This window comes from Cervus canadensis, chromosome 9 (assembly GCF_019320065.1).
Source record: "Cervus canadensis isolate Bull #8, Minnesota chromosome 9, ASM1932006v1, whole genome shotgun sequence".
In the NCBI taxonomy this organism is placed as follows: Eukaryota; Metazoa; Chordata; class Mammalia; order Artiodactyla; family Cervidae; genus Cervus; species Cervus canadensis.
The window spans coordinates 60319930-60344899 of record NC_057394.1 but is presented as its reverse complement, the minus strand read 5'-3'; the positions used below and the strand labels follow the sequence as shown (position 1 = coordinate 60344899).

At 44.9% G+C, this 24970-nt stretch overlaps 1 protein-coding gene across 1 annotated transcript in view; it reads left to right on the top strand.

Annotated features, from left to right (window-relative positions):
* The window catches only part of VWA8 (von Willebrand factor A domain containing 8), a 367922-nt gene that overhangs the window by 306041 nt on the left and 36911 nt on the right, over window positions 1-24970 (top strand). The window contains exons 38-40 of the mRNA XM_043478154.1: window positions 7238-7346; window positions 11561-11717; window positions 20261-20369. Of these exons, the coding sequence (XP_043334089.1) occupies window positions 7238-7346; window positions 11561-11717; window positions 20261-20369 (375 nt within the window). The remainder of the gene's footprint in view (window positions 1-7237; window positions 7347-11560; window positions 11718-20260; window positions 20370-24970) is intronic.

The following is a 24970-nucleotide window of genomic DNA, read 5'->3' as shown; positions in this document are numbered from 1 at the left end:
GGCTGAGTTTTGAGAAGTGGGCAGGCAGGGTCGGGGAGGACGGCTGGTGGTGGACTTGGAGGAGCCTGTGAGTCCTTCCTAAGGCAGAAAGGGCGGCCCGCTCCTTCAGGACAAGAGAGACAGGAGTTGCTGCGGACAAGCCACAGACCCTCCTTCTGCCTGTCGCCTGTCGGTGCTCACCTCATAGGCCTTGTCTTCAGGGCCAGGGAACAGTCCCAGCGTGTGCCCCATCAACTGCCCACCTCACCCCCTGTCTCTGCCTGCTTGCTGGTTCCTAGACTTTATTTCCCACTTTTGTGATAAGAGCACTTACCATGTGAATGCCCTTTGGGGGAGAATTATTTAATACGAATGAATATCAGCTACAGGATCGTTTTTTAATATTAATGACCACAAATTAGATCATCTGCTTTTTAAGAACTAAGAGGATTAAAGAGGACAGGAGGTCATTGAATACGTGAAAGAAAACGTGCCACCAGCCAGGTGGAAACTGGAGATGAATTACACACTTTGATGGCTTTGCCAGAGGTTGTAGCTGGAACACAAAGAAGCTGCCTGTGGACAATGGTAGTTTTATCATGTGTTATCACTGTAGAGGTCGCATGTTGTTTATAAAAACTGGGTAAGGAATTATTGCTTTTTTTTAAGCAGCTGTCTTCATATGAAAGACCATCATTCCTAAGGACATATTAATGTGACTTTCATTGTATCTGTGATAGAAATTTCTTATATTTTTTTCATGCATGCATGCTAAGTTACTTCACTTGTGTCCAACTTTGCGACCCTATGAACGGTATCCGACCAGACTCCTCTGTCCATGGGATTCTCTAGGTTAGAATACTGGAAATGGGCTGTCATGCCCTCCTCCAGGAGATCTTCCCAACCCAGGGATCAAACCTTCATCTGTTTCCTTTCTTTGGCAGTCAGGTTCTTTACCAATAGCACCACCTGGGAAGCTCCTATTTTTCTTATAACCTCAGACAAGAATATGTTTTAGGCAAATGTATTCAGTACCTTATTATGGTCTGTATTACCCTGCACTGTGACTTTGTTCTACTTTATAAAATATTTTCCTGGAAGCAAAGATCCTGTTTCTTGTTATCTCCATATTCCAGGGAGTAGTGAATATACCATAAACATACACAGAAATGTTTGAATAAGAAAGTGAATGATTGAGTGCATTGAATTGCCTGCTAACCATCAAATCATAAGCAACTGTAATAAGTAGAATTTCTGATATTATCATGGCAGTCTTCAGCTTCGGAAAATTTAAAGCACGTCTTCTGGAAGTAGGATATCCTGCAAAGATCAAGACCATGGCTCCTGCCCCACTGCCTCTCATTTGTCTTTTAATGAATGAATCAGTTAGTTTGCATTACATTGGGCTCCAAGTAGCAGAAAACCCAACTTATAGTAGCTTAAAATGTAAGGACAGGGCTTCCCTGGTGGCTCAGTGGTAAAGAATCCACCTGCTAGTGCCGGAGACACAGGTGCAGTCTCTAACTCGGGAAGATCCCACGTGCTGCAGAACAACTAAGCCCGCATGCCACAGCTATGGAGCCTGTACTCTAGAGTCCGGAAACCACAGCTCCCGAGCCCACTGCAACTCCTGAAGCCCATGGGCCCCAGAGCCCGCGCTCCGCAACAAGAGAAGCCACTGCAACTAGAGAGGAGCCCCACAGCAACAAAGACCCAGCACCGCCAAAAATAAATAAAAGTTCTTTATATTTAAAAAAAAAAGTCTAATAACATTTATTATTTGCTGATGTAGAAACCGGAAGTAAGTGGCTCCGCGGCTGATGGAGCCGCTCAGCGGTGTCATCAGGAACACCACCCGCTCCATCCTCCCCTCTGCCACCTCCTCCTGGTTGCCCCGTGGTCACCAGGTGGACCCCCCAGCTCGAAGCACCACGTCCTCACTCCGTGTCCAAGGCAGCGAGCGCACATGCGCGCTGCAAGGGAGGGGCAGGCAGTCCGTGCAGGGCCGCGAACGAGCTCTGTACCCGAGAGGAAGATCTTTCCCAGAAACCAACCGACAGAATTTGTCGTAACGTCGCGGCTCCCAGACTTTCTTCCCTGGACGCATCGCTGGCAGAGGGCAGTGGGACGGCTGGGCCTCGTCCCAGCTAACCATGATTCATCTGACTTCTGTTTAGAGAGGAGGAAGAGGGAGTGGACGTTGGAGAGGCAGCTGCAAATGCCTGCTGCGATACACCCCGTCTCCAGCTGGAAAATGAGAATCGGCTGTGTCGTCCAGTTATTCCTCCAAGAAGGAACTTTCCTTCCAAGGCTATTTATATCATTTTACTGATGGTTTTTAAAAAATCATGCGTGTGAGGAGGAGCCTAAAGTATAGGGCCTTGCCTCGGGTTACAGGGCTTTCGTGAGTCATGTCCCTCCTCTACTTTGGGTTTGGGTTGCTTCAGTCTGGAACATTTTTTATGAGTTATAATTTACAAGATCTATGTTTTGTTTTGTTTTTCCATCTTGATTCATATGAAAGAGGACAACTCCTTGGGATTACAAGGAGTTATCTAAAAGGATGTAGGATGCATCAGCTGTGACCAATACAGCAAAGAGCTCACCGTGGGCATCAATTTGCATCAGCAGTTGTAAGAGACCATGATATTTTGTGTTTTGGGCAAAATTTTGATCCACGTGAGTGAACACGTGCATGCATGCTAAATCACTTCAGTCATGTCCGACTCTTTGCAAACCTATGAACTGTAGCCCACTAGGCTCCTCTGTCCGTGGGATTCTCCAGGCAAGAATACTGGAGTGGGTTGCCATGCCCTCTTCCAGGGAATCTTCCTGAACCAGGAGACCCTGTCTCCTGCATTGGCAGGTAGGCTCTTTACCACTAGCGCCACCTGCGAAGCCCTAAGTGAACACTTAACTATTCACTTAAGTAGGGTGTATATCAGTAACTGGATTGACTTGTTTGAACTCTTTCTATATGAAAAGTGAAAGTGTCAGTGGCTCAGTTATACCTTACCCTTTGCAACCCATGGACTGTAGCCCACCAATCTCCTCTGTCCATGGATTTCTCCAGGCAGAAATACTGGAGTGGGTTGCCATTCCCTTCTCCAGGGGATCTTCCCAACCCAGGGATCAAGCCCAGGTCTCCTGCACTGCAGGCGGATTCTTTACCATCTGAGCCACCAGGGAAGCCCTTCTAGATGAGACCAGTCCTCAAAGGAAATGCATTCCAAGTCTTTCTCAACACATACTTCAAATAGTTCAGCAGTTTATCAACTTTCTGAATGATCAGGACTCTGAGCATCTTTCTGTCCCCAAGAAGCAAGCTTCTTCGAATGATATGCTTTCTTTGGTGTCTGTTGCAGTTTCTGTCTGGGCTGGACTGTCCTAGACTTCCTGCCTCATACCTTTTATCAATCATTGTCAATTCACATAAGTGATACCCTAAAATGTCTTTGGAGACCGCTTATCAGATGTGCTCCTCCCATCCACCTAGAGAAATAGACTCCTGTGACTGTAATGGCATTCATAGCGTGACTCAGAATTAGATAAACTCCCCAAATGCTTGCTTTTAAGTAAGTATCCTTGGTAATTCATGGTATGTGTTTCTCTGGAATCCTCCGCATTTGGGCTGATTAGTGTTTTTGTCAAGAATTTGTCAATTTTGAAACATCTCCAGACTCCCGTTTGGGGCTGGGGAGGGAGCAGCCTTGTTGGCAATGTGAGCCAGGCCCGTTCCCAGCAGGACACACAGGTGACAAAGAACACAGCAGTCCTTTCTGCCCAGGGAGTCCACAGCAGATTTTCTTCCTCCCTGATGGCCCGTTGTAGGTTTCTTCGCAACTTCAAGAGTGATTTTGCAGGTAGCGGAGGGGGGATGTTTAAGAGCCCTTTTCTTTTGCCTGTGCCGTCGTTTTTAATACTTGTTCTTGAAAGGCTATTCCCTTACAGCAGGATAACTGAATTGTGGTGAAATGTCTAAAGGAGGTTGGTTTGTAATGAAAGTAAAGTTACTAGACACGTAGGACTGTTTTCTATGCCTCTTCTGAAGTTCTTTTATTCATTTATTTTGTATTGAAAGAAAGTGAAAGTGTTAGTCGCTCAGTCTAGTCCGACTCTTTGCGACCCCACGGACTGCAGCCCACCAGGCTCCTCTGTCCTTGGGATTCTCCAGGCAAGAGTACTGGAGTGGGGTGCCATGCCCCTCTCCAGGGGATCTTGCTGACCCTGGGATCACACCTGGCTCTCCCGCACTGCAGACAAATTCTTTACTGTCTGAGCCACTGGAGAAGCCCATTTTGTACTGAGTATAGTTGATTTACAACGTTGTGTTAATTTCTACTGTACAGAAAGCGTCTCAGTTATATATATATATATGTATGTATATATACATCCTTTTCTCTATTCTGTTCCATTGTTCCCTGGGCCATACAGTAGAACTCTGTTGTTTATCCATTCTTTTATTTATTTTTAATAAATAATACACGCACCCTGAGTGACGGCTGGTGTTCAGAACAGTTACTCCAGTAATGCTGTCATGGCCCAGACCATTTTTTGAGCTTCCTCTTTTACAATTGACCTGTAGAGGTGTCACAGCTCTTAAAGCAAACTAGGCTCATTGCTTTATAATTGTGCCTAATTTTGACTAAAACCACTCATTTACCAGATTTTGAATCATTTAATCAGTTAGAACATGTCAATGTTAAGTGGAATGGGAGAAATTATTTAGTTCAACCGCCTTTAGTTTCTGACGAGAAAGTTTAGCCCCAGAGAAGTGAATTGACTTTCCAAAGAGTACAGAGTAAGTTAGCAAATAATTTACACCATAACTATTTGGTTCACATACATCAATTCCAAATATCCTTTAGCTATTTATTAAAAATCAAATCTATTTTTAAAGAATACATAATTGCCACCATTAAAGATATTAAAATAGAATCTACCATGGACTCTGCAGATCATTCCTAAAGCATTCCAGAAGTGTTTTGAGCACCATTATTGTAATAAATGTATCTTTATGGATTAAAAAGCTTATCATCTTATTATAATAAATATATTTCCATATGTAAGTTCCATTATAGTTTTTTTTTTTAACCCATTAGACTGTGGTCATAACTTTTATGTTGGTTTCTTAAATTGACACAGAATAAAACTCTATCTCAATTTTGAAATGTTTCTTATTTTTCTCATTTCTCATGGAAAACATCTATAAGATACTTCTAAGATAACCAAACATTATCTCCTGGCTGAGGCAAGCTTGTCCTTGTTCTGTGCTGTCCAGTGAGATAGTCACGGACTACATATGGTAATTCAAACTTAAATTTTAGTTAATTAAATAAAATTTAAAAATCAAGTACTCAATAGGCACATTCGTAATAAGTTACCATATTAGATGCCTCAGGTATAAATACTTCTATCAGCACAGAAAATTTTATTAGTTAGTGCTGGTCTAGAGTTCTTGTAGTCAGTATACATATTTTAATTTATGACAAATCTCTTACACTCTCTCTAGAAAAGTTAGAAAGTGGTGGCAAGTTTTGGAGAAAGTACTTTAAATGTTTATTTGTTCTCTAAATGTTGCTAGCTATTCTGCATAGTTGAATTTTTTAAAAGAAGAACAATCTATTTTCACCCATTTTGGGGGAGCATGATTGTATGTGTGGAATTCATGTCAACTGTCACGTCCTGGCTGCTAAATTTTAAAATATGCTGAAGTTATGGCAAAAACTCTGTCAGTGCTGCCAAAGCTAAAGGCAGAAGTGTGTAAGTTACTCATGTCCCACTCTTTCGCAACCCTCTGGTCTGTAGCCTGCCAGGCTCCTCTGTCCGTGGGATTCTTCAGGCAAGAATACTGGAGTGGGTTGCCATGCCCTCCTCCAAGGGACCTTCCCAACCCAGAGATCAAACCCACATCTCCTGCATTGCAGGCAGATTCTTTACCGTTTGAACCACCAGGGCTTCCCTGGTAAGGGCAGAAAGGTCTGGTTAGTTGAAATCTTGTTACGATGTCATAACATTTGAAATGAACTAGTCTGGACATAACACAATGGAAATTATGTTGAATTCATTCTTGATAGCCACTTTATTTGCAAAGGCCTTAAATTACCTACTTACCTTTGTTTATCCTAACATCCAGAATACAAACTTCACTCACTAAGAAGGCATGGGTCAGCTCTCAAGACTGACCTGGCGTCATGCTCCAGGTCCATTTCCAAGCTCCCCTGCTCCACTGTAAGCAATTCCAGGGCAGTGACCAATCCTCCATGGCTTTTGTAGGCCTCATGGTACTTCAGATGATACCTTGCCAAAACATTTCCCATTAAGTCTTGTTTGAACAAACAGTTGATCTGGTCTGCCCTGAAAATCATTGTATTTGGGAGCAGGCTCATAGGGTACATGGATGTGACTGCTTCAGATGCTTTTTACTGTGGAGTAATATCTACTGAGCTGACTGCTAGGATGGAACTCCTGTGTGGTTATCAGCACTTTTGGTGAATCTGTGCTGAATTAAATTAGGGATCAATGAATGAGCCACAGGCTCTCAAAGAGAAAGGCTAAAGTGCTGCTTGTTCTATTTGATCTGCTGGAACAGTAAGTCCAGTTTTAAAATAGAGATGAACTAGGAGAGCTGTAAATACCATAATAAAATGAGAGTGGGCCCAGAAAATAAGCAGTTCCTAGTGTCTGTGCACATAACATATATCAGTGAAGCACACAAAGGTTTATTTTCTGGGTTTCTTTTTTAATGTATTTTGTATAAAATAGCCTTTTTCTGAGGAATGGGATTTCTTTGAAAATTAAAGGTGAATGTTTATCTGTCATGACTCAGCTGGACTAGGTGGACTATAGTCCACTAGGCTCCTCTGTCCATGGAATTCTCCAGACAAGAATATTGGAGTGAATTGCTATTCCCTTCTCCAGGAGATTGTCCCAACTCAGGGATTGAACCCTTGCCTCTTGCAGCTCTTGCATTGACAGGCGGGTTCTTTACCATTAGCGCCACCTGGGAAGCCCCATGATCTAGTCTAATTCCTTTTTTTTTTTAAAGAATATTTTTTATAATTAAATTTGTTTCCTTCCCAACTCAATGGATGTAAAATCTGGTGAAATTTTGCCAGACACAAACAGCACCTATCATGTTCTAGAGCCTGAGGTTATGAGCTACCTTAAGGACTTAGGGAGAAACAGTTCTTCTTTCTGTCCTGCCTCCCTGGCCTTGGTCATGGAGAGTGATAATGTCTTATTTCTTAATTTTCAGATAACAATTGAAAGAGAGAGCGGTGAAGACGTGAGTTCCCCCAAGCACGGGAAGGAGGACCCAGACAACATGCCACACGTGGGTGGTAACACTTGGGCTGGCGGCACAGGTTGGTAGCACAGGCACTTTCCTGAGTCAGGCTTCCAGAGACTTCGTGAGCCCATGTGGGCAGTCCACCAGCCCCAGTAAGGCTCAGGAATCAGTTTGCCTTCTCCTCCACCCCCAATAGTCAGTTGGAGTGTGCTTCTGCCTTCTGACGCAGCGTGACTTTAAGACACAGAAAAGCCCTGGCATTTGGAGTCCCGCAGACTCAGCAGACAGTCAGAGGTAGCAATCCCCTGACCTCAGACCATTCTGGTCCTCATTCATCAAAGGGGCCTCCTATGAACTGCCTCCCAAGATTGTGGTGAGGATTCAGTAAGATTATGACTGCAAAGCGCTGAGCTCAAGACCTGGCATGAAAAATGCATTCATTAAAAGTGTTAATCCCCTCTTTTAAATTCCCTGTCCTTGGGACCATGCCAGAAATCGACAGTAAATTCTTTCTGGACCAGCTGACTTTGAAAAGACATGGTCCTTGTCTTCTACACCTCAGAAGAGAGTACGTCGAGGCTGCGGGGTTCTGAGATAAGAGAGATGGTTGTGGCCTGAGCCGATGGCTGGGGTCTGTCCCTTCCTCTTGGCTGCCTGTTGAGAGCATTGTTCCCAGGACCACGGCCTTCCTCTTTCCTCTGCGGCAGCTGGAGCGACACAGCTGTGGGGCCGCAGGAATAGGGCCAGACTGTGTGCGCACCATCTGATCTTATCGTGAGCTGCGCCGGCACGAGCTCCGCTCTCCGTCTTCCCCGAGGATGGTCTGTGCTTCTTGGCCTTGACAGCCTCGGGAGGAAATGGGCTACCATGCGCGGACAATGTGCTATCAAGCAGGCCATGGACTCCTTGCCTGCTCTGTTTATTCATCAAGCATCAGCTTGAAAGGAAGTATATTTTTAGACATGGCCTTTGATCTGGAAGTTAGTGTCAAGCTGGCAGGATTTAATCCCTGTGGAATGCATGTGGGACGCGCTGGCCAGATGCAGGCTTCCCAGCCGTGGGTTGCTCTGGAGCAGAGGTGCTCGCTTGTTATTCAGCTCGTGTCTACCAGCTCACATATCTGTCCGGGCTGATGGCCCTCCTTTTATTTCCCAGCCTGTTTGTCAATCTATCAAGGCTCTTTCACTACAAATTCTTTTTCTCTTTGTCACTCTCTGCCTCAGAATTCTCTGCACTGAAGGTGATCATTTGATTACATGAGTCATTTGATTCCTTTTTCATCATCAAAACCCCTTCCCTGTCTTTCTCCCCTGTGTCTTCCCAGATTTAGGATATCCAAGGTTAGTTTCAAGAGTATACCTTGAGATCTAGACTCTTTGGCAAGCATTTTCATTTTGGCAGTAGTGGTAAAGAACCTGCCTGCCAATGCAGGAGATGCAAGAGACATGGGTTCAGTCTCTGGGTTGGGAAGATTCCCTGGAGAAGGGCGTGTCAGCCCCCTCCAGTATTCTTGCCTGGAAAATTCCATGGACAGAGGAGCCTGCCGGGCTACAGTCCATGGGGTCGCAAAGAGTCAGACACAGCTGAGCTCACACTCAGGAGTCACGAGTTCAAATTAAAGGCTTCTTGGAAGTGCAGGTCGTGAAGAATTCCGCCCTCACACTCTCTCCACCCCTATCTGATTTTGCCCCAAGGGACTTTGCCCCAAGTCACCCCAAGGGACTGACTGTCCCGCACACCAGCCTCTAGACGGTTGTAGGTCATTCCCTCCTTTCACCAGAAACGATCTCATCTCGGCACCTGGGAAGTTTTAAGTTCTCATTTATGACCTACCCGTAACTAAGGAGCACCGCTGGTAGAAAGGGAGTCAGGTCTCAGGACAGCATTTCCACCCCTGAATCTCATGACCATAGTCCTCTCTGCCCATTGACCATACACAAGCGACAGCCAGGAGTCACACACATCCAAGGTGGAATTTTCCACCAGCAATTTCTAAATAAAAAAGAAATAAGATGTGCTGGAATCAAAGGATAAAAATGCTATAATTAATGGGCTATTCTCATGGTATTTCCCAGAAGGAAATGACCTACCTGGACTTTGATAAGGGAAGCAGAGCACACTGAGTTCTTGCTTTTAACTTATTACACCAGCTAAGGCTTCAAGGGAGAAAAGGGAAATGTAGCATAATTTATCCAAAGCCTAAACACTTTCAAAATTTCCACTTTTACTTAGAAATGACCTCATTCTGTGTGACTGGAAGTCGTCTACATGATGATAGTGAGAGAAGTCCCTTATAGAGCTCTGACTTTGTGCCTGTTATTGTGCTGAGTGTGACTGAGACAGAGAAGTTAGGGGACTTCCCTCAAGGACACATGACTAGTGCGTTGGAACCAGGGTTCAAACTCAGGCAGTCTGACTTAACCATGCAATACTGTACTGTATAATGCTAGTGTCAGTATTAATGCTATTAGTATACTATACCAATCAATACTTTCCTATAATATACAATATTATGCTACCCCTCCAATACTGGGTTCTCTTCTAAGTTCCCAACTTATGTACAAAGGAACAAAAGAAACTAATTGCTGATATTTTAATCATTATAAAGCTGGGGTAATAAACTGGTAACCCAGGGCCCAAATCTAGCCAATATATATATTTTGGCAATCCATGTCGTGTTTTAAGATGATTTGAATTTGAATATATTTAGACAAGGCAAGTCCCCTCTAGTTATCCAAGTTCTCACCACTTCTTGTAATATTACCTACCCGGTCTTCTAGACATTAAATTTATACCTATAACATACAGTATTACACAATACACATTTACAAGCTTGTAAAGTGTTAGTCGCTTAGTCATGTCCAACTCTTTGCGATCCCATGGACTGTAGCCCACCAGGCTCCTCTGTCCAAGGGATTCTCCAGGGAAGAATACTGGAGTGGGTTGCCATTCCCTTCTCCGACAAGCATGTAAAGTTGGGTTTTTATTTTAAAACTGTCCTGAAGCTGGCAGTATTTATCTGTTGTACGTTATTCTAAGCTAAAAGTCAAAGTATAATAACTGACTTCTCCTCTTGGCTCAGCCACCAATACAAGTGCTCATGTCTGTCACTTAACCTCTCTGTGCTGTATTTTTACCACTTGCAAAGCAGAAGAAGCAATATCTATAGCCTGGCCATTTTCTTTAATTTTAATGAAAAATCAGGTTACTGTGAAGGAAGAGGAGTGTTGTTCATTTAATTAACATATATATATATATATATATATACACATGAAGTATTTGGGGCTTCCCCAGTGGCTCAGAGGTAAAGAATCTGCCTGCAAAGCAGGAGACATGAGTTCAGCCCAGGTTGGGAAGATCTGCTGGAGGAGGGCATGGTAACCCACTCCAGTATTCTTGTCTGGAGAATCCCCATGGACAGAAGAGCCTGTCGCAAAGAGTTGGATGTGATTGAGGCGACCGCATGCATGCACACACCAAGTATTTATGGTGTTTAAGCCACTCTTCCCTTATGGCTCAGACGGTAAAGCGTCTGCCCGCAATGCAGGAGACCTGGGTTCAATCCCTGGGTCGGGAAGATCCCCTGGAGAAGGAAATGGCAACCCACTCCAGTACTCTTGCCTAGAAAATTCCAGGGATGGAGGAGCCATGGACTACAGTCCATGGGGTCGCAAAGAGTCGGACACGACTGAGCGACTTCACGTCACTTAAGCCACTCTTACAGGTGCTCAGCTACAAAGATATATAAAATATAATCCCACTCATCCTGTAGGTGTAAAAAAAGAAAAAAGTTAAGGAATAACAAACAGGGCACAAGAATATTGATCCTTGTGTGGCTGTCATCAGGTGAGGTATCATGGATTTTGGACTGAGCCTCGATATATGGGTTGGAATTGGTTGGATGGAGAAGAAGGAGAGCATCCTAAACTGGGGAGCACCTTGTGTTTCCAGAAGAAAGTCATTGGAATAATTACTAGTTTTCCCACTGGCTCAGCGATAAAGAATGTGCCTGCAATGCAGGAGCCGCGGGAGACACGGTTTTGATCCCTGGGTTGGGAAGGTCCCCTGGAAAAGAGTGTGGCAACCCACTCTAGTGTTCTTGCCTGGAGAATCCCATGGACAGAGGAGCCTGGCGGGCTACAGTCCATAGTGTCTCAGAGCGGACACGACTTAAGGGACTTAGCACAGCATGCAGGTATAATGAATATGCTTCATGGGACTGCCTAAAAGCCCTGCTCTTTTGTGGTCTAGATCAGACTAACCAGCTGGACTTTCATGGTTTCCTCCCAGGTGGAAGAGACACCGCAGGCCTGGGCGGCATGGGAGGCCCTTACCGGCTGGACGCAGGCCACACGGTCTACCAGGTCTCTCAGGCCGAGAAAGACGCTGTTCCGGAGGAGGTGAAGAGAGCGGCGAGAGAGATGGGCCAGAGAGCGTTTCAACAGAGGTGGGTGGTCCCCACTGCGTCCGGAGTGGGGAAACGTCACGGCAGACCCTGGGCAGACCCAGGGTTCTGTGAGTCTCTTCTTGGTGCAGCCACTTAGACCACAAACTGCAACCCGTAGCCACCCCACCCCCCACTGGAGACAGCTAAATGAACATAATCCCCGGCTCTTTCTGCTCAGGCCCTTTTAAATGCATTAATTGCATATAACGGTATAGAGGAAGGACTGAGCACGTTAGAAGGTAAAACCAGGGATTTTGCTGGGCAATCCAATGGTTAAGGCTTCACCTTCCAAAACAGGGAGTGCAGGTTGATCCTTGGTTAGGGAGCTGAGATCCCACACTCCTCAAGGCCAAAAAGCCAACGCATAGAAAGCAGAAGCAATATTGTCACAAATTCAATGAAAACTTTAAAAAACAGTTCACGTCAAAAAAAAAAAATCTGTAAAAAAAGTAAAACCAAAGGTATTTCTCCCTGGAGAAGCTAAAGGTCAGATCATTCCATCCACGTCTATTCCCAGGCCACATAGCCATTTGAGATAACGTTCCATGATGATCCCTTCCTGCCCCTCAGGAATCTTGTAGATTTGTGTGGAGGCAGGACTAGTGTACACACACACACACACACACACACACTTTCGCACACACCCTGGTTAAGTAATTAAGTGCTAAAGTCACGTGATACAGAGGCTGTGCCCTCCAGCGATACAGAGAAGGGGAAAGTCACTGGGCTGATGTGAGGTGAGGCCTGAACACAGCCAGTGTTTGGACCTTCCAGGAAGGGGAAGCTAAGTGAGCAAACCAGGATGAGCAGAGTGACTGTGGCGGAGAGAGCCAGCCACATGCAGAAAAAGGGTACCAGCTGCGGCCGGTGGGGAGTGGGGTTGACTGTCAGTGGGTGGAGGCCATGGGATCCAGGCCCATGAGCCTGTAACTTTCATTCTGGAACCGTGTGGGGCCACTCTGATTGGAATCATCTAGAACATGAGAAGAAACCCCATGACGCTTTCCCTAGACGCTTTCCCTGTGTTCTTCAGCTCAAAGTGACAAGTACCAAAGAACCAGGAAGATCTCCTTTGGGATTGAGGGTGAGAGTCGTGGTCGGGGAGGCAGATTTACACTGTTGGGCTCCACGGAAGGAGCTGGGTGCAGTTCAGATAAAGCATGCTCTCCAGCGTCCACGAGTTCCGAAATTCCTCCCACGCAGGACATCTGGTATTACATTATGTGCTGGGCTTACACATCCTGCAAGTAAACAGTCCAGAACAATGGGGACAGAAACGCAGGTCCCTCCAGACACACCCTCAGGAAAGCCTGCAAGGCTTTGGACCCTCGTGTACTCAGCAGGTAGATAGGACGTGTCACTCCCAGCCCTTCTGCCCGCTTCCCTGGAGACCTCCAACAATTGATTTCTCCTCTCTGTGCGTCAGTCTGTTCATTTGGTGATAGGCGACTCCCTTCCCCTTTCCTCTCAGAGAGGTTGTAAGGACAAATAACTGTTAGGAATGGAAACAGTTTAAACTTCTCAAAAAAAGGTGGGAGGAATCCAATAATGCAAGATCTTATTAGAATTAAAATACAGTTTTAATTTTACATTTCATATAAATAATAAATATTTACTTGGGAAAAGAACCGAATAATTAGCTACACATCATCTTCTCCTTCACCACCAATGAGTTCCTGTTGTTCCCACACTGAAAACCTCACAAATCTGGTCTCAATTTTTGTGTAAGTGGGGCAAGTGAATAGAGCAATTCACACAGAAGGACTTGTAATTCGTGGTGATGGTTTGGTTGCTGTCATGTCTGACTCTTGTAGCTCCATGAACTGTAGCCTGCTGGTCTCCTCTGTCCTTGGAATTCTCTAGGCAAGAATACTGGGGTAGGTTACCATTTACTTCTCCAGTTGTAAGTCGTGTTTGGGTGCAAGTGTAGAACCCCTTCTCTAATTCCCATGATAGACAGTGAGGAACCTGGTTCTGTTAAGTACAATTGCCCCACAGGGTAAAGAAATTAGGGAGCACCTATGATAATAAGGCAACTAAATTTAGTGGCTATAAGGGAGGAGAGAGAAAAAGTGGAGAACGGACTGAGAAAACAGTGAAAATGTTACTCAGTCGTGTCCAACTCTTTGCAACCCCATGGACGGTAGCCTGCCAGGCTCCTCAGTCCATGGGATTTTCCAGGCAAGAATACTGGAGTGGGTTGCCATTCCCTTCTCCAGGGGATCTTGCCAACCCAGGGATCAAATCCAGGTCTCCAGCTTTGCAGGCAGCTTCTCTACCATCTGAGACACCGTATACTTCTACTAAATGCTGCGGAGAAGAATCCAAATCCAAGTGAAAGAGTACCAGAAGATACTTCAAATACAGAGGAGCTGAACAAGGGGATGAGAAAGGAGGGGATGAAATAAAAGCACGTGGAGACCCTGAAAAAGACAGAAAACACACAGAAAATGTTGCTTTCTACTTTTGTATATTAAAAGTCACATTTGATGCGTATTCAGTTTAGTACTGCTAAAGTCTGGCGTCCAGTCCCATCACTTCATGGCAAATAGAAGGGGGAAAAGTGGAAAGAGTGACAGATTTTAATTCTGGGGGCTCCAAAATCACTGTGGATGGTGACTGCAGGCATGAAATTACAGGACACTTGTTCCTTAGAAGAAAAGCTATGACAAACATAGACAGCATATTAAAAAGCAGAGGCAAAGGCATTACTTTGCTGACAGATGTCCATATTGTCAAAGCTATGGTTTTTCCAGTAGTCATATAAGGATGTGAGAGTTGGACCATAAAGAAGACTGAGTGTCAAAGAACTGATGGTTTCCAGTTGTGGTGTTGAAGACTCTTGAGAGTCCCTTGGACCACAAGGAAATCAAACCAGTCCATCCTAAAGGAAATCATTCCTGAATAATCATTGGAAGGACTGATGTTGAAGCTGAAGCTCCAATGCTTTGGCCACCTGTTGTGAAGAACTGACTCATTGGAAAAGACCCTGAGGGTGGAAAGATTGAAGGCAGGAGGAGAAGGGGGCAGCAGAGGATGAGATGTTTGGATGGCATCACCCCGACTCAGTGGACCTACATCTGAGCAAACTCCAGGAGATAGTGAAGTCCAGAGGAGCCTGGCATGATGCAGTCCACGAGGTCGCAAAGAATCAGACATGACTTAACTACTGAACAACAACAGAAAAGTTTTTCTTAAACTTTTTATTATGAAACTTTTCAAACATAAACAAAAATAGAGAGAAACCTGTAATGAATCCTGTGGGCCTATTCTCTCAACTTCAAGAAGAAAATCTGACTCCCTTCCTAGTTCCCAACCCTGAGTTTTTTGTTTTAAGCTAATTCAAGATTTTCTATCTTTTTATCATAAAAAGTTCAGAGTTTATCTCTGATTACTTTATTTAAAAAAATTAAAATGCACAATACTATTCAGTTCAGTTCCGTCTGACTCTTTGCACCCCCATGGACCACAGCACACCTGGCCACCCTGTCCATCACCAACTCCCAGAGACTGCTAAAACTCATGTCCATCAAGTTGGCGATGCCATCCAGCCATCTCATCCTCTGTCGTCCCCTTCTCCTCCTGCCTTCAATCTTTCCCAGCATCAGGGTCTTTTCAGATGAGTCAGTTCTCTGCACCAGGTGGGAAAAGTATGGGAGCTTCAGCTTCAGCATCAGTCCTTCCAATGAACACCCAGGACTGATCTCCTTTAGGATGGACCGGTTGGATCTCCTTGCAGTCCAAGGGACTCTCAAGAGTCTTCTCCAACACCACAGTTCAAAAGCATCAATTTTTTTGGCACTCAGCTTTCTTTATGGTCCATCTCTCACATCCATAGATGACTACTGGAAAAACCTTAGCTTTGACTAGATGGACCTTTGTCGGTAAAAAAATAATCATTCTTCGCTATCATCCAATAGTTAGTTTCAAAGCTATTTTGCACGTCTAGTTATATGCAGAGTGAAGTCAAGGCCCTGCATGTATGCTTTTATAGCAGCCAATACCTTTTCTCCATAGTTCTTATCACTACTTCCCATTGTGTTGCTTGTATGAATAGTTGATTTCTTCTCCATTGACTTCAAGTTCCTTGAGGGCAGGGTGTTTTTGCCCTCTACGATTTAGCAACAAAACAATAGCAAAATATCTCCAGTACCTACACAAAGAACCTAGTACACAGCAAGCACATACATGTTTGTGAAATGAATAATATGCATGTGCAAACAAGTAATGCTATCACCCTTTCGTACTTAATTCAAAGACTGATTGAAGCCAGACTGACCCATCAGCCTAGGGATCCACCATATTGCCCTGAAGAGCATAATTCTACTAGTGAATCATCAACAGAACATTTAGTTAGCATTCGTTTGCATCTGGATTTTGGCTAGATCCTGGCTCTTAGTTGTCAAGAGCTGATTAACTCAGGAAGAATAACAGAAGTAGACAAGCATAAGACACATACAAAGCAGGACAGACATTAAACCAACAAAGCAGGAATGAAATAGACGGCGAGGCACTTTTACATGCTTGGAAAAGCCTCTCAGGTGGGCACCACCTGTGGAAATTGTACCCACGACCATTTGCAAGACTAATCAGCCCTACACAGTAGATCTTAGCTTATGTTTGTTTTCCTCATAAATGATCCAAAATTACAGTATTTAAATCTGACCTATATGAAAAAGTAAAATGAGACCTAAAATTCCCAGACTCTTACGTAACAATAAATATACCCTTTAAGAATACGCTGTGCCAGCAAGCTCAGTGAGTCCGCGTAGATTACTAGGCTGTGAAGCAGCTGTGCCCTGCAGTTTAGATCAGGTTTAAAGCAGCAGAGAGACACATTTTCAGCCAGCTCCGTGGGCCAGAGAGTATTAGCACTGGGAGTCTCGTCTGATGCAGAGGCCAACATGTCCTGTTTTCTTTCTCCACTCCCTGCTTCGGCCTTCATCTTTGAGAATGTTATCAGCTTTGAACACCTTGTAGGTGATCTTCGTGAAAGCTAACACAGCTTGGAATATGATTTCCAGATTTCTTCCTAATTAGAACAGCATGTGGTGTGTTTTGGGAGCAACACACTCATGCCAGAGGTATCATTGTAACTGGAGTTAATTTAGATTCTCTGCAAAAGCCAGTCTGCCTGGGGTGACTTACCAACTGCCTGGTTCCTTCCTTGATATGTGTGTGTGTGCATGTGTGTGTGTCCTGCTGAGGACAAGCTTTGGGCCTACTTTTCTTTTTTTCCTAATCTCTCTTCTTTGGGAGAGAGTGTACTGGCCTCCCAGGTAGGAAGGATGTTGGTAGCATATCTTGCAGTGGTCATCATGCCCAGCATCTGTCAGGCTTGACACTTGAGACATATCTTCATCAATGAAAACTTAAAGAGAGTTTTAAGAGATTGCCAAAACTACACATAAGAGGTCAAATCCTATACACATATTCCTTTTTGTCCTTCAGAGCAGAGAGTAAATTCGATTTACAGGGCACCTTTGCATGTCACCTCAGGAAACGACCATTCAGATATTATTTACCTTTCAGGTATTTACTGTTTGATAGCCAGTGTTTTCAAAGTGCTACTTGGCAGCATTTCTTGCACGCCACTGAGTACCAGGGTTTGTGCTGGTGCTAGAGATGCTGAGAAAAATAAGACACGTTCCTTTCTCCAGAGAATTAGAAGAGGACTATCAGAGCACCTCACGTGTAGTAAAGTTCATTATACTTCATTAAATATTTGGCTCAAGTACACACATGCGTGTGTGTACATGCATTTTTTGTATACTGGATCTCAATGTGAAGCTCATTTTCTACTGTGGAAAATATGTTTGAAAAACACTCTGATAGAGCAAAATAGACATGCATTAAAAGCGATAAAATGCATAGGTTCCACAGCAGATATCTATGGAAGATGCGTGAAAGAGACTGATCGTGGAGGGACCAAGCAAGACTTCATAGGACGTGACCTTTGAGCTAGGTGTTGACACTTGAGGTGGCACCAGCTGACCAGCCAGGTGGTAAGGCAGGAACCGCCCGTCTGCCCTCATGGTGGTCTAAGCCTAACATTGTGTGATTCTAATAAGACTCCAGCGCTCTGCCCTGGGATGGATGGAATCTTCCCAAAGCGTGGCCTGCTGGGAGGAATAGAAACCATTCATCCTCAGTGAGAGCATTAGGGGGTTCATCTCCAGCCAAGGGCAATAGAGATATCCTCCAGATAAGAGTTTCAACTCAACACCGAGGATCCATACTTCCAATATTGCATGCATGCACACGCATGTACACACATACACGCACACATACAGTAGCAATAGCTTAGAAAACTATGTTGTGGTTGGGCTTTTGATATGCATTCATGTTTCCCTATCCTAGTGTTAGAACCCTTTACATTTATAGAAATTTGTAGAAATATGTCATCAAATTAGCCTGTTATGAATACAACACTACAAAACCTACTTCTGACTAGTTTAAGATACTGTGGGGCTTTTCTGATGGCTCAGCTGGTATAGAATCTGCCTGTAATGCAGGGGACACAGGAAATGTGGGTTCAGTCCCTGGGTCTGGAAGATTCCCTGGAGGAGGAACTGGCAACCCACCTCAGTATTGTTGCCTGGAGAATCCCATGGACAGAGGAGCCTGGTGGGCTACAGTCCATGGGGTCACAAGGAGTCGGACACCACTAAGCACGCAGCATGCACACATTTTAAACAGTGGAGTCTTATTTGTATTTCAGTGATTTATCTCAGTTTGTTTTGAGCATCTATTATGCTAGGTATCGTGCGAACCACCATGCAGAGAAAGATGAGAAAAAACAAAGGAGACAGCTGGGGAGACAGGGAGCAGACTACAGCACAGGTAGCAACCACTGTATAGAGACAAGCATGAAGTGATGTTAGAGCCCAGACCACAGACCAGGGCATCAGAGCAGGCTTCCTGGAGGAGGTGACCATTGGTTTGAAGAGTTCACGGGAGTCAGCAGGTAAAGAAGGGTGGGAGAGAAACCAGGCAGAGCCTCAGAGGCAAGGGCACGGGGTGCGTTCAGGAAACTGCCAGTGCGGAGGCAGGGCTGCCGCTGAAGCAAATAATGAAAGAGTAATAAAAAGGAGCACCAGAGTTTCAGCGCCGCAATAGTCTCAGCACACGATTATCCTGTTAAAAGTACACAGTTGGCAGTTTCAGAAAACTCCTGTTTTACGCAGCAACCCATTTATTGACAGTCTCTGGGCAGGAGCTGTTATCTTGGCCAACCAAATATATGTCCTTGGTCCTAAAAAGCATCCCACAGGATCTTTCTAGGAACCTGCCACAGGAACTGACCGTCTGCCAACATCACGGGCACACGTCTGGGATACAGTAGTGGTGTGCTACACAGCCAACGCACACTGGCTCTTTCTAATTCAGGGGCCTCTCTATTGATAGCTTAAAATCAGTTACCACAAACGTCAGCAAACACTACAAATCAGGCCTGCTTTTCCCCTGCAGGGCAACTTGTTAACCATTTCCCAGCGCATCACTACACACACATTCCTCTCTTTTCAAATATTAGCTGGAGACATCACTTGTTGCCTTTCCTTTTTTCCTCTTTACTTGAACGAGCTGGATTTCTGTATTTTTTTAATTGTTATTTGTTATTAATTACTTTTTATTGAAGTATGATTACTTTACAATGTCGTGTTAGTTTCTCCAGCACAGCAGAATGAACCAGCCGCACATATACATGTATCCCCCCCTTTCGACTTCCCTGCCACTTAGGACGCCACAGTGGATTAAGTGTAGACTTCCCTGTGCGGTGCAGTGTGTTCCTGTCAGTTGTCTATTTTATATATTCCCTGCTAGCTCAGTTGGTAAAGAATCCACTTGCAATGCAGGAGACCCCGGTTCCATTCCTGGGTCAGGAAGATCCGCTGGAGAAGGGATAGGCTACCCACTCCAGTGTTCCTGGGCTGCCCTTGTGGCCCAGCTGGTAAAGAATCCGTGTGCAATGAGGGAGATCTGGGTTGGGAAGATCCCCTGGAGAAGGGAAAGGCTACCCACTTCGGTATTGTGGCCTGGAGAATTCCATGGACTGTATAGTCCGTGGAGTCTCAAAGAGTCAGACAAGACTGAGTGGGTTTCACTTTCACTTTCATCAACAGCGTACAGGCTTCGCTGGTGGCTCAGCAGCAGAGAACCTGCCTGCCAATGCAGGAGATGCGGATTTGATCCCTGGGTGGGGAAGAGAAGGAAATGGCAACCCACTCCGGTATTCTTACCTGGGAAATCCCATGGACAGGAGCCTGGTGGGCAGGCCATAGTTCATGGGGATGAGACTCAGCAACTAATCAACCGCAGCAGTCAGTGGCCTGCATGCATCAACCCCAGCCTCCCGGTTCCTGCTGCCCCACCCCCTCCCCCCTTGGCGTCCGTACATCTGTTCTCTGTGACTGCCTGCTTTTTCTCCCCAAAGGCAAACCGAGTCACTAAGAAGGTGGCTACTTCTAGCAGTAGGTGACTATCAGTAAAAGACCCGCGGGTGCTTGCTCTCAGCTATTGTCTTTTTCACCCTCCAATTTTAGGCTAAAGGAGATCCAAATGAGTGAATATGATGCTGCCACCTACGAAAGGTTTTCGGGGGCTGTTCGACGACAGGTGCACTCCCTCCGAATTATCCTGGATAATTTACAGGTAATCAACATGAACGAACCGAGAAAATCATCTGGTCACCCAATTAGACCCACCCCAGAACAACTGGAGAAATTTATCTGTATCCTAGCCAGACAGTCAGAAAAAATTAACTAATGCCAAAATGTCTGCATAAAGTCTGTGGGTCACTCTGTGGCTGTCTTAGTTGAATTTTAGTAAAAATATTTGACCTCACCTTTCCTCCTGTCCAGGAAGCAGTAGGTTGACCGGTGACCCCAAAAGCATCAGACTTCCTGATTTCCCTTATCTAGACCTATGAGTATCCCACCTCTGCTAGAACAATGTAACACTGAACGATTGAATTTTCTTTCACTTAACAAATGCTCATTGCCCTGGGCATTGAGGGCAGCTTCTGAGGGGCTCTGAGCTCCCAGGCCAGGCAGTAGGTGAATAAGAGCCAAAAGGAGGGGTTCCCAGGAGATGAGGGTGATGCCAAACAGCACTGGCACCTAGACTGAAGAGGGAGTGTAGTCACATCGTTCATTCATTTCTTAAATGATTGATGGGACAGAAAAACAAAATGTAGTCCTTGCTGTCAAAGAAGGAACTTGAAGACAAGCAAACGGTTTCCTAAGTTCTGCAGAGAAGAACGTGCATGCTTCTGGCGGGGTGAGCGAGAATCGGCTTTATGGAAGATGAAATGCTTGAGTTCACTCTTGAAAGATCCTGAGGAATTTTCCAGCTGGTTGAGGAGTCAGGACATTCCTCACACAGGACGCAGCACGTACAAGTGCACTGAGGCCTGTGCGAGCACAGTGAGTTCAGAGAGGAGCATGTAATTCAGTGTGAGCGAGAAGACTGTGTGCGTGGTGGGAGATGATGGCAAGGGAGAAGGCTGGCCACGTCGTGAGGACCAGATGGTGATCTAGCCCTGGATGCCGTGAGAACATGGCAACACTGGGTTTTACCCTGTGAACAAAAGGGCCACTGGAAGATTCACAGTTCTAGGAAGAAATACAAGAATATGTTTTTAATTGAAGGAATCAGAATGCCCTTCTGGTTAATGTGTTGATTGGTATTCATTGGGCACCATGCTATAGTTACTTTTACAAACATCATTTTGCATTTAATCTCACATCAATCCTTTAAGATAAATGTTATGTTTATAAGATCAGTCAAAGGAAGAAAAGTCAGATCCACTACGATGACTTAAAATATTTTCAAGTGTTTCCCTTAGGGAGTTTTTTTTCTTTTTTTTTTTAATCCACCAAGGTGTTAAATGGGCTTTCTGGTCTTCAGTTTGTAACCCTAGTGGCAGTTGACAATAGCTACTGGCCAAAGATAGACAGGGCCTCCTGTGGAATATGGATCTGTAGTTTGCAACCAAAGCAAGGAGACCTGGATTTGGTACCCTTTGAGGCATCTCCTGCCAGTCCCACGTAGTTCTGATTGACTTATACCATCCAACTGTCTTGAGGTTATTGTGTAATCCCAGTAACCAGGGGTGTTTCCTTGGTGGACAGCACAAGGTCTGGCCAGGAACTAGCAAATCATCCTTTGGGGTAACTTTACAAGCACAGCTTGAAACCTGTGCATTGATTCCAGGAGGCTGGACCGATATCTGAGCAAAGGGAATGTCTTGCCCCAAGTTAATGCCTCTTCCACGTATCCCTCTGTTGCGCTGTGGGTCCCTCTTCTCAATTAAGACATCTTTCACCAGTAACCTCCTCTTGCTTCTTGACTGGCTTCCTCAGGGGATATCATAGCATCCTGGTGATTGAACCTTTTACAAATCAATAGCAAGAGTTTCCTTGTTAGAATAGTAGAATCTGTAGTAACTCCAGTTATACTCAGTTCAGAATCGGAATCTCTGATTCCAGCTTTCCCTAACAAAAGAAAATATCCATTTCTACAAAAAGCCACTGAGTTTAATTCTATCTTCTCTTTAGTGTTTTTTTCCTAATCAGCCATCCGTAATTTCATTCTCAGGCTCGACTAAACTAGCCTTTCTCTGATTTGTTTTGCCTGGCATGATATCTCCGTGGACCAACAGTTATCTTCTTTTCCTTCAGTGGTTCAAACTGGGCATTCTGTTCAAGATAAATCGTGTTTTTGAACACTGATGTGCACTGTGATTGGTGCTGAGGGCACAGAGATTAATAAGGTATTATCTCCGTCCTCAGCAAAGGTACCAGCCTAGAGGCGTGGGGACGACAGGCACCTGCACAGATCATTTCTGTTTAATATGCAAGTGTCTGGGGAGAACAAGTACGAGAATGCGGTGGATGCCTGGAGGAGAGAGATTAAAGGATGGATTTCACATTTTATTTATTTACGTCATTTTTGGCTCTGCTGGGTCTTTGCTGCTGCACATGGGCTTTCTCCAGTTGCGGTGAGTGGGAGCTACTTTAGTTGTGGTGCCCGGGCTTCTCACTGCAGCGGCTTCTCTTGTTGCAGAGCATGGGCTCGAGAGTGCTTGGGCTCAGTAGTTGTGGCTCATGGGCTTAGTTGCCCCGAAGCATGTGGGGTCTTCTCGGACCAGGGTTAAAACCTGAGCCCTCTGCACTGGCAGGTGGCTTCTCAACCACTGGACCATGAGGGAAATCTTAGGATAGATTTTGAAGGAAAGGATCCGTGACCCGAGTCTTGAAGGACACATGAGTATTTACCAGACAAACCAGGGTGAGAACAATGCCCAGTGGAAGGCACAGCATAGAGAAAGGGCTGACACTGTGTGATCTCAGGTGTGAGCTGGGGGCTAGCCAAGGACAGGTTACCACTCAGTGTGAAATGCAAAAGGCTTTGAGGCTGGGAGGCAAGTGGATGCCTGGTCAGGAACTTTATTCAGAGCCCCCACTTTGCGGTAGGTAAAGAATGGAAAGCATTTCCCCATTCACTTTATTTAATCTCTAATAACTATGTTTCACCCAGTGGACTGAATATCTGTTTTGCATAATGGTTCTTGACCTCAACACCCAACCTTGTGAAGAAGATGCATGTAGATGTAAGAGAAGACACAACTGGTAAATCTTCAGAAAGTTTTTCACTAAATGCTGTGGTTATGGAGCAGCTGTGTGAGCAGCTTTTAGGCTGGGCAGGTAAGGAAGGGAGGGCTCACAGAGGAGGTATCATTTGAGCTGGACCATGAAGGATGAGTAGGTTTCACCTGGCAGCTCTTTTAAGGATGCTGTTGGAAAGATGGTTTTGACCAGAGCTTCTCGAACTTTCTGTGGAAAGGGGCCAGGTTTTGTTTTTTATTCAATTGATCACAAATGAATACTTTTTTCTTTTTTAAGACCAGTCCTTCACACATGTTAATTGGGAAAGTAATACCTTTATGTTCGTGTTTCTCTAACATCCTATAACCAGTTTAGTGGATCCTAAGGAAGCTACAGCCCATGGGGTCACGAGTCAGACATGACTGAAGTGACTTAGAACGCACGCAAAGAAGCTTATTTCTGCAGTAGCCCACTTGATTGTTTCCAGTAACTCCTCACAAAGGCTACCTTGTTCTTCAATTCTCTTTTCCTTTTAACAGATTAGTACTTTATATAATAAAATAGAAATGAATTACTGAAAAAAATGATATAAAAAACCAGCATACAAAATCCAAGCCCATATTACTACATATTAGGTTCAACAAACCTAAAATTACTTTGTCAAATTGTCATATAAATTTCTAAATGATTACTATCAATTTACATGACCTATTTTATCACAGACCAGTAACAAATGTTCACACACCAAATGCAGTCTGGGTAGCTCCGGTCAAGATAGAAGGAACCAATGAGAAGAGGACAAAGACTTTAACACGAGGCTGTTTGGAGAATGGCAAACTCCAGCATGACTGGGGCTCAGAGCTTCGGGGTGGGCCTGTGTGTAGGGGGTGGTGGAGAGAAAACTGGAGAGAAGGTGAATCCATGCTGACTACCTCTTGTAGTCAGTGAGGAGTGTGGAAACGACTGAGAGAGGGAGTGGTGTGGTTTTATCTTCTGTAAGTAGTTGCAGGGACTTCCCTGGTGGTCCAGTGGCTAAGACTCCACGCTCCCAATGCAGGGGACCCAGGTTCATTTACTGGTTGGGGAACTAGCTCCCACAAGCCTCAGCTAAAGACTCCATACTTCACATCTAAGACTGGGCACAGCCAAATAAATAAATAATATTTTCCTAAGAAAAAATAAGTTTTATAATTTAAGTACTGTGCTCATGCTCAGCCGTGTCTGACTCTTACCAACCCCGTGGACTGCAGCCCACCAGGCTCCTCTGTCCATGGGATTCTCCAGGCAAGAACACTGGGGTGGGTTGCCATTTCCTCCTCCAGGGGATCTTCCTAACACCAGGCATCGAACCGAGTCACCTGCATCTCCTGCATTGGCAGGTAGATTCTTTACCACTGAGCCACCTGGGAAGCCCATGAAGGGATATAATCTCAGAGGAGAGAGAAGTGAAAGGCAGGAAATCAAATCATAGCATCACTTCAGTTATTCACGTGAGAAGTGATAGGCACCCAAACCAGGGTAATTGAAATGAAGAGGAAAGGGTGGGACAGTAGGGAGGTAGGACCGCAGAGAGTTCCTGATGGAATGTGGGGAGAGGGGCATGGTGAGGTTTTTGAGCCCTTGGGGACAGAGGAGAAGGAGAGG